Source organism: Idiotropiscis lumnitzeri, chromosome 5 (assembly GCF_059441095.1).
Source record: "Idiotropiscis lumnitzeri isolate Australia: NSW breed Sydney's pygmy pipehorse chromosome 5, RoL_Ilum_1.0, whole genome shotgun sequence".
NCBI classification, from domain to species: Eukaryota; Metazoa; Chordata; class Actinopteri; order Syngnathiformes; family Syngnathidae; genus Idiotropiscis; species Idiotropiscis lumnitzeri.
Window position 1 is genome coordinate 1,602,170 of NC_142395.1, and position 10,469 is coordinate 1,612,638.

General features: G+C 46.1%; 1 protein-coding gene across 2 annotated transcripts; it reads left to right on the top strand.

The window, feature by feature from the left end:
* Positions 1-3,223: 3,223 nt before the first annotated feature.
* LOC148335957 (uncharacterized) lies at positions 3,224-7,435 on the top strand. 2 transcript variants are annotated; one of them, XM_088296488.1, is made up of 3 exons: positions 3,224-5,031; positions 5,264-5,357; positions 5,974-7,435. In XM_088296488.1, exons 1-3 carry the CDS (start codon positions 4,877-4,879, stop codon positions 6,013-6,015), a joined length of 291 nt encoding a protein of 96 aa, XP_088152614.1. In that variant the 5' UTR covers positions 3,224-4,876; the 3' UTR covers positions 6,016-7,435. The 2 variants fall into 2 exon arrangements, with proteins under 2 accessions (XP_088152614.1, XP_088152612.1); XM_088296486.1 differs by having other exon boundaries at positions 7,181-7,435.
* The last annotated feature ends 3,034 nt before the right edge of the window (positions 7,436-10,469 follow it).

Below are 10,469 nucleotides of genomic sequence, written 5' to 3' on the forward strand. Positions count from 1 at the left end.
TGCAGAGGGGGGGCGGCACCGTCTTGTTCCTCCTGAAGTCGACGACAATCTCCTTTGTTTTTGCAGTGTTAAGGTGCAGTCTGTTGTCCTTGCACCAAGCTGTCAGTCTCTTTACCTCCTCTCTGTAGGCTCGTCACCTTCCGAGATCAGACCGACCACTGTCGTGTCGTCAGCAAACTTGACGATGGTGTTGTTGCCGTGGGCCGGGCTGCAGTCGTAGGTGTAGAGGGCGTACAGGAGAGGGCTCAGCACGCATCCTTGAGGGGAACCGGTGCTCAGCATGCGGGTGGAGGACGTGTAGGGGCCGAGCAACACAGTCTGGGGTCTGTTGGTCAGAAAGTCCTTAATCCAGATGCGTGTGAGGGCAGGGAGGCCGAGAATGTCCAGTTTGGCGACGAGGATGTCTGGGATGATCGTGTTGAATGCCGAGCTGTAGTCCACAAAGAGCATCCTTGCATAGCTCTGCTGTTGTTCCAGGTGGCCCAGCACAACATGCAGTGCAGTGTCGATGGCGTCCTCAGTGGATCTGTTAGTCCGGTATGCAAACTGGTAGGGGTCCAGAGTGGGAGGAAGGCAGTCCCTGATGTGCTGGAGAACCAGCCTCTCGAAGCACTTCATGATGACTGGTGTGAGAGCAACAGGACGGTAGTCATTCAGGTGGACGGCGGGTGACTTTTTGGGGACAGGAATAATGGTGGAAGTTTTCAAGCAGGAGGGGATGACTGCTTGAGCCAGGGAGCGGTTGAAGATCCTGCAGAAAACATGTGCCAGTTGGTGGGCACATGCTCTGAGGACCTTGCCTGGTATTCCGTCGGGTCCAGTAGCTTTCCTGGGGTTAACCGCCAGGAGCGCGCGCCTCACATCGTGTTCCTCTACGATGAGTGGGGGGGTGTTGGAGCATGAAGTGCGGGGGTGTGACGGTTGGGGCGAGTCAAAGCGAGCGAAGAAGCAGTTAAGCTCCTCTGCCAGCGATGCACTCGGGTCTACAGAGGTCGTGCTGCCGCCTCGGAAGTTGGTGATGCTCCGTAGACCCTGCCACACCTCCCGTGGTCTGTTACTGGCAAGGTGGGCCTCCAGCCTCCCCTTATAGATTGCCTTGGCTAGCTTGATGCCTTTGCTCAGGTCAGCACGGGCCACCCAGTACTGGGCTTTGTCGCCTGACCTGAAGGCAGCGTCACGGGCCTTGAGGAGAGAGCGAACCCTGCTGGACATCCAGGGCTTCGCATTTGGGAAGGTCCGTATAGTCCTGTGTAGGGACACAGTTTCCATGCAGAACTTGATGTAGTCCAGTACTCAATGTGTGTAGACATTAAGGTCCTGATGATCAAAGAGGTCCCAGTTTGTGTCTTGAAAGCAGTCCTGTAATTCACTCATGGCGTCGTCACGCCAGGTTTTCACAGTCTTTGTGGTGGGCCTGAATCTGCATCTGAGAGGGGTGTACGCAGGTGCGAGCGGCAAGGACAGGTGGTCTGACTGGCCGAGAGGGGCGAGTGGGAGGGCCCTTTATGCGTGCTTGATGTTCGAGTACACATGGTCGAGAGTGTTGTCTCCCCTCGTTGGGCACTTGACATGCTGGTGAAACTCTGGGAGTACAGTCTTTAAATTGGCCTTATTAAAGTCTCCCGCTACTACGTGAACGCCATCAGGGTGGGCCCGCTGATGTTTATTGATGACGCACGCGAGTAGCGAGAGCGCCGTGCTAGTGCTAGCGTCGGGAGGGATGTAAACAGCTGTGACAATCACGACCGTTAGCTCCCTCGGGAGAAAATAAGGCCGGCATTTAACGGACATGAACTCGATGTCGGGGGAAGAGTGCTTCTCGACGATCGTGCTATCGCCGCACCAGTTCTCATGCACGTAAACACAGAGCCCCCCGCCCCTTCTCTTACCGGTGTCCCTCGTCCGATCCGCGCGATGTAGCGAGCGCCCGGCCAGCTGGATGCTAGCGTCGGGGACGTCTGCGTGCAGCCAGGATTCCGTGACGACGATCACACTGCTATCTCGCACATGCTTCAGCCTTCACACAATAAATGTCAGAAGAACAGCAGAACAGCGAGAGTCTTACTAAAAATTAAATTTTATTAGCAAAAGGGTTAATTATTTTGGGATAGGTTTTAATTGAAACATTTTATGTCCATTTTTAAAAAAAAACATCTTTAAAACAGGAACTATCTAGCAACCGGTGAGGGTTTTTAAAAAAAAAAAAGTTGGATTAAATAGTTCTTTAGTCATTTATTAACTTATTTGTATAAATGTATTTAGGGCGGACGACAGATGTTTTATGACTTTGACACCAACACTGACTTGACAACTTTTTAGGGACAAGACAGCATTTCATAATATACCAGACTGTTAACATACTTATCTTTGAGTTGTTTGATGTCACAGGTCCAGATCCTCAGCTACGTACAGGAGAAACTCGTCACAGAGACTGAATGGCAAAATCCACAGACAACAGTGATAATTTTGGGATACGCTGGCTAAATTAAGTATCCACCAGCACAAATCTCAGTTCAATAAAGGCGGACGCGCCGACGGAGGGGTCTCTACGCGTAATTGGAAAGTACTTTTTGGGAATGAATGCAATACTAAAAGGTGAATGAAAGTTTGAATGTGTATGAAAGAAACCTGATTAAGTGCATTGGCAAGCCCTAACAACACTCAGGATGCAATGGGCAAATGGGCCTGATCAACCTTAATTCCTATTGCACTCCTAGGTCCTGATTTCCAATATTGCGATTTGAGAAAGTGTTAGAATAATATTAAGAGGTTATTCTACATTTGCCGTGAGACAGCTTTATTTTAATACGTAGTGCATATCACATGTTGCAAATCTAGTGAAGTAGATTATGCTTGAGTGTTTGCAGTTTGAGTGGAAATGCAGGAGAAAAGCTGACGCAATCAACATCGTGCTGAATCCTGATAAGAGATGTTTGCTGCAGCTGCTGCAACTACGACGACACCTATGCTAAAGAAGAATGTCGAGAATAATAAAGAAACTCTTATGAAGTGGCTACAGAGAAATAACATAAGAACAATTATTAACAAATGTAATAAAGAGAAGTTTAATATCACACTGCACAACATTAACTACACGGTATAGAGTTTGTCGCTAATTTTGGTTCACACATTAACTAACAACTCTGGGAACAGCCACCTGCACCCAGGTTAAGGCGACTCAAAATCAACATGAGAGAAGTGCGGACGTGAGCAAGATCAACAACAGCTGCGACCAGAATAAACATACCCTTGATCTGTTGTGTAAACCTGTATGGTGATATAACTCATGATTTTCAATAAAAGGCCCAGGGAGGTGCAGTAAGCTTCAGAGATTCGACCCGAGCACTGGGGTAACATCTCTCCTGGCTGCCAGACTCTTGCCACTTGGTGTCCGTGTCTATTTTGTCTCTGAATTTCCTACTTGTCATGGTAAGCGTCGCTTCACCACATTTGATGTGATTCTCCCGCGACATTTCAAAGTTCGGGCTGGATGGTGACTGGATGGAGCGGAGGGAACAGTGATGGCTGGAGAAAGACTGTGCACAGCAACTAATATTAAAACCCTCATTTTGAGGCCAGCCTCGCTAGAACATCCCGACGCTCGGCTCGATCACCATCCGACTGAACCAGAAGGGACAACACGGAACACCAGGGGTAAGATAAACTTTAAAAATAAATTATGTCTGATTGACGAACCTGACAGAAAGATTGGACGAAACAAATTCATCCGTCAAGTAAATTTAATTTAAGTTATTACCCAAAATTCAAAAGTGAATGTTTAAGAAGGGAAGTAATTTACCTCTTCTGCGATCTGTGTGACCAGAAGGCCAGAGATCACCTGAAATCCTTTGTTGTGCAGCCACCAGGCAAAGTGAGCAGTCTTGGTGGCACTCGCTCTACCAGACCGCCCTGTGTGAAAGGCGTCTCGTTCCCTTCAACAAGGATGATGACGTTGATGAGATATTCTGATTTAGGGTCCACAAAATGGATAAAGAGATAGTTTAGGTTATATTGCTGACATTGGGTACAACAATAGATAACACACACCCAGTACATCATAGGCGCACCCAATTGTGTTGTATTGTTTAGACATGTAACCACCCTTGGGATAAGGCATGGAACTAACCTGGGGATGACCTGCCGTTGCACGTGGACCCGTGCAAGGGGAGGGAGCGAGGAAGACTGATTTCAACCTACATTACGTTTAGCAGAGAAATCTGTCTCGTAGCAGAGAAACCTGTCCAGTAGAGGGATATACATGAGAGGAGGGCCTTGGAGACAGCGCAATTTTGTCCAACTGCACTTGTTCGAGTGCAGGTCCTTGTGTGAATAAGAAAAGGTCACCCAGATAGCTGTCTTGTACTATTTTGCTGAACTCCAGACAAATGAAGAAATTATCGGAACAAAACTTGGAACAGTTGTTGAGTCTTTATTTGACATCTTCTTTCTGGAATATAAAATCAAACAAGGATTGATTACATTCAGTTCGGGTCGGGTTGCAGAGGCAGCAGCTTCAGCAGGGAAGCCCAGACTTCCCGCTCCCCAGCCACATCTTCCAGCTCTGCCGGCGGGATCCCCAGGGCAGCCGGGAGACATAGGCCGTGTCCAAATTAACAGGCTGCGACCACCGAAGGCCAGTTCGCAGGCTGGGTCCTCGAAGCCTAAGAAGGCTCCTCCTCATGTAGCCTTATATGGACCGCCTAACCCGTGGTGAATTTGGACAGGCTCGATAGCTACGTACAAATAATTAGGCTGCGTCCTTCGATGTCCCATATGGCGGACAGAAGACGTCACTTTCGGTGCGACAAGAACGCTTACGCCGGTGTCCAAATTCACGCGGCCTCCGAGTACTAGCCTTTTATCTGTCCTCGTTTCCATGGAGTTTCCATGGAAACGGCCCCCGAGTGAAGGCTACGAGTATGCAACCTTCGCAACCTTAAAAGCACCGCTCTTCTTCTACGCCGTTCTACACTCGCAAGATGCAAACCAACGAAGCCAAGTGTTCCGCCTCATCGGAGTGCACTTTCAGATGTAAGTATACGTTGTTTATATGCAATATTAAAACATCACTAATGAGAAATATTGGGCAGCGATGTTTGGATATTTAGCTCCAGATTAAGATAATTTTATTAGTCGCTATATCGGCCAAATATAACTAAGGTAGCTCTAAGAACTATTGCATAGGAGGTACGGCTGAAACATTTGAATTGTCTTATTTCTGCATGTTAGCATTATTTTATTTAATCTTTTCCTTATGTTTTAGGGAGCAAGGAGATGACCGCGCGGCTGATCAAGCTGCGCGGGGAGTACGACAGCCTCTTTACGGGGGCCAAGTTCTCCGCAGCCACAGCATGGAGGTAAAAATACAATTACTATCGGGAAAAATATTTGACGGGGTTTTGTCTTATTTATTACCATCCATTTAAACTCAAAATATCAAAAAGAAAACGCATAAGAATGGCGAGACCCACTATAGCAATTTTAGTTTCCTTTCATCAGCCATTTGTGTTTGAATTAGATTTGCGCTAACACGCAGCTGTTTATTTATCCTAGCACAGAATGTGCCCTGTATAAATTCCATGTACCCCCTGCAATGTGCTCCCCAATTACTGATAATAATGAATATATGAATCACCCTCCACATTAACATGATAAAATGCACTGAAACGGTCATGAACTAATGTAATGAAGTGCATAAATCTGCATGTTCCCCATAACACCAGGATTTCTGACTAATGTTTGCATCCTTTTTACCCATTTTTTCATCCTTTATTTTTGCATGCATTTTTATTTATTTAATACAGGACCATCGTGGAAAAGCTTGAGCTGCAGGGCAAAGTGACGCCCCTGCAGGCAAAAAAAAATGGGATAATTTAAAAATGAAGTATAAAGTATGGAAGTCCACATTTCTTTTTCTTGTGCGTGAAAATGAAGATATAATTGTTTTATCTTTTTGCTTCTTTTCATATAAAGGATTGCAAAAACCCAGGCACTGGCGAAGGGGTGGCAGGGTAGAGCTACTGCCGATACTTGGCCCTGGTTCGAACTTATGGATGGAGTGCTCGGACAGAGACCGTCCATCACCCCCCGTGTCCTAATTGCCTCCATCCCTGAGGAAAGACCAGGGCCAAGTCGGGCCAGGGTGACGCAAGAGGAGGAGGAGGAGGAAGAAGAAGTAGTAGAAGAAGAAGAAGAGCGAGGCCAACAGCCGGAGCAACGACAGAGAGGGAGAAAGCGAAGGAGAGAGGATGAAATTATCAGACTTTACCGACTCGACTTAGCAATGCGTAGACAGGAATTGGAGAGACAGAGGTTGGCAGAGGAGGGAAGGGCAACTGAGAGGAGGGAGACATTTGAAAAGTTTTTCAGTTTGATGGAAAAGATGATAGATCAAAATAAAAAAATTAGTGAAATATGCTTGGTGTTCAAGACTGAAATTTAGATAACATTCATTTAAAAGTAAACAAAAACCGGGGTACTTTCAAAACAGATGAACTAGTTCGTATACCAGTCACATCTTGAGATCAAAAGTGAGAAAGCCCAGGTTTGTGAAAGACCAAAACTTTTACAATAATATGAACACTCCACCATGTCCGTTTTGCTTACAAACTTAATTTATTGAAAAACTGGTGGACAAACAAGGCATAAATTAAGTACATTATAATTCACAGTAACTATTCACAGAAAATAAAAAGCACTTCCCAGTTCATAACTGTTGCAGGATAAACCTGAGTGTGTCAGTGCTGTTTTGCCAAATTTCGCCTGAGCAGGGACTCATTTGGAGCATGGATGGAACCCTTGTTCCAGGACCCATGACATGGATGGGGCACGAGCAAGAGTCCTGATCTTCCTCTTGTGACTTGAAGTGGGGCATCATACCGGTTGCAGTGTCCACTACATCATCCATTACGTGGGGGTTTGCAGGGATGGTTGGGGCAATAGATGGCTGCCATGTCACTACAGAAGATGGGATAGATTTATTAACCATTCATTACATTGTATATGAATCGATTTTTCCATCTTCTGATATTTTGCCATGTTTGTGTGGCTGTGCTGTTTGATGAATCAGTTAAAGATTATTTTGTGGCATATTTGATGGGATGATTGCTCAAATACCATTGTGCAGTTAAAAGTATTTAAATACCTAAATATACTCGTGGTCCTCTGGTACCTCCTCCAGGGCAGACACCTGAGCAGACAGGTAGTCCCTCCACTGCACTCCAGCGACTGTGTCAGCCACCTCTTCCACAGCAGCCTCCTCTTCCCCTTCGTCCTCCGAGGCCATGAGGTCTCCCACCCCAAGGCAGATGTTGTGGAGGACGGCACAGGCAGCGATGACCTAAAAGAAATAAAAAGGAAATGCTGTATATTAGCTATATTTGATAGTTATTGCACTGAACAGGACATTATTTGATCCTGAATAAACATATTGAAAGTATAAGTATGATTTATACTTTTTTTTTTTTATTTACTTACATGTGGTGCAAAGGTGTGGTGCACCTCCAGGGCGTGGAAAAAGATGGCCCGGAATCTCACCTTCATCATTCCAAAGGCACGCTCAATAATTGAGCGTGCCTTGGAATGATGAACGTTGAACCGCCGGGCCCCCACGCCCTGCACCGGCCGCTTGTAAGGAGTGATGAGGGGGAGTGGTCGCTGGAGGCACGGATACCCTCCATCTGCCAAGATGAAGTGCCCTGGAGGAGGATATAGCCCTCTTTGGTAAAGAGGGCTGTGCCGGAGGACCCTGGAGTCGTGGACTGATCCAGGCCAACCCACGTATATGTCCAGAAAGCGACCCTGATGGTCACACACAGCTTGCATGATTATGCTGCTGAAAAGCTTGTGGTTCTTGTCGTCATGACCATCAGGGCCACTTGGAGGCTTGATTCGGACATGACAACCATCTATTGCTCCAGCAGCTCTTGCAAATGCATGGTGCTTCGCCAGCCCTGCAAATCCCTGGGTCACTGCCTGAAGGTCTCCTGCAGTGTTGGGGAAGTGGATGACTCCGTGGCGAAGAGCCACCACTTCCCCAGTGACCCGGTGGATGATGTAGTGGACAGTGGACCGCGGCATCCCAAATGCTCGTGCCACCACCTGATATGATGCCCCACTCACCAGCCAGAAGAGAAAGACAAGGACCTCTATCTCAACACCCCATCTATGTCGTCGGTCTTGGTCCAGGAGGTTCAGCAACACTTTGAATGAGTCCCTGCTCAGGCGAAAGTCTGTTTGTCTCCATTGAAAAAAACGATCCAACACTGGCACACCCAGGTTTATCCTGCAGTATGGACTTCTTGGCTGTTAATGTTTTGAATAAAAAAAAAAAAAAACATGAACGCATTAATTATTGTACTTGTTTCGTTTGCTTGCATCATTCCTACAGTATCACCAACTTAATGTTAATAACTCTGGCCCTAAACTCTCTAGTGGTATTCTGGTGTTTTGCCATATGTACAAACTAATCACGGGGACAATAAAGCCGTCACAAGTATCTATTCATAAAAACTCTTTCAGAATGTATATAAATATATAATTTCCATTCAATATTCGTTCTATTATGAAGCTAACACATGTACTACTGAAGTTGTGCTACTGATGTTTTTAGTTCATCTGTAACCATCACGTTATAACCCTATTGACCTGTCAATGTTGGTAATAGTGTCAACATGCTGATAGACGGATTTAGAATTTACTTCATTCCTTCGATATAGGACAACTCTGCGATGGGAAAGCGTGATCCTCCTCTCCTCAAGAACAAAATGGAAATAAACTAAAAAGTGAAATAAAATGAAGAAAAGTTCGGGTTCCATCGTTTAAAATGAAATAATACAAATGTTTTGCTAAGACGATGCCTTCGGTCTGGCGCTCGTCGCAGATTATCCATTGATTATCCAAGCCGTTTAGAAATCCACCGCAAATACGTATCACCTGTGTCGAACAGAGGAGCAAAGTATATGGGGGCGTAACGTAAATGTTGCGCCAAGCGGCCTTGGCTCCATGGAAACGAAGACCAATTCCAAGGCTGGATTCGAAGGTCGCACGTGACACCGTGAATTTGGACACCACGCGCGGTCGTGTCGCGCCGAAAGTGACGTCATGCAGCCGAAAAAGCAGCCTTCGGAGGTCGCAGCCTGTTAATTTGGACACGGCCATAGTCTCTCCAGCGTGTCCTGGGTCGTCCTCGGGGCCTCCTGCTGGTGGGACATGCCCGGAACACCTCACCAGGAAAGCGTCCAGGAGGAATCCTAAGCCACCTCATCTGATTCTTCTCAATGTGGAGGAGCAGCAGCTCTACACTATCTCTAAGGGAGAGCCCGGACACCCTGTAGAGGGAACTCCTGGCTCCAGAGGGGGGCCCCGGTGACCCGCGTCCGGGCAAGGGAAAATGTGGTCAAAAAATGTTGTGCTTCGTAAGGGGTTTGGTGAGCCGTGCTTTGTCTGGACCCTCACCAAGGACCTGTTTGCCATGCGTGACCCTGACAGGGGCAAAAGTCCCCAACAACTTAGCTCCTAGGATTGTTGGGACACGCAAACCCCTCCATCACGGTAAGGAAACGGCTCACAGAGGAGAAGTTAATTAATGCAAAGTTTGGTGAGTTTTTGTTTATGATCAGGGGGTCAAAAATGCGATTGAACACAGAAAATTTTGAAAAAAAACAATAACTAGAGCTGGGAGCAGCTATAAAAGGCCCTTGCATCCTGGCAACATTGGGGAACTGGCATGTTGGTAATGTGAAAAATTTTTGAGAAATTATTGCGTAGTTAAAGTTAGAGCTGCTTTTGTTGACAAAGCCAATGTTTGAACTACATTCAAAATGGCTGACTTCTTGTGCAATTGCAAAAATTGCAAATGCAAAAAAAAGCATATGGCTCCAAGAGACTTTGTTGTAGGTCTTGGCCTTGTACATACTTCATCAAACTATTAAAAAGCACATCCTTGGCTGCTTTTTTGAAAATTTCAAGAGGGCGATAACGGCGCAATAAACTAATAAAATATTGATGATTTTGACAGGCCTGATGTGTGTGCAAAGTTTCACGAGTTTTCGTTCATATTTACAACCTCAAAATCAGCGTTGTTTTATTGGCGAACTGTGCGAAGCCACGCCCACAGCTTTTTACGAAAAATGACGAATTTTGAATTGTGACATCCTGATGGCCTAAACATTTATCCCAGCAAATATGAGGTAGATCTTGTTAACCTGCTTGTAGAAAAACATCAATGAAAATTATTTGTATTTGCTTTACCCAGTTGGTGGCAGTACCACTATGATCAAATATAAGTTGGTAGACGTGTCAAGGGCTGGAATATCCTCAAATGTGAAAAATTTCAAAAAGGTAGGATCATCTGAGTCATGTTGCCGGAGCTTTTGTTTCCACTGTGAATAATCAGACTTTGCGGCACCGTAATAGCCACGCCCTTTGACGAAAAGTCATAAAATTTGGTATAGGGTAAGATCAATGTC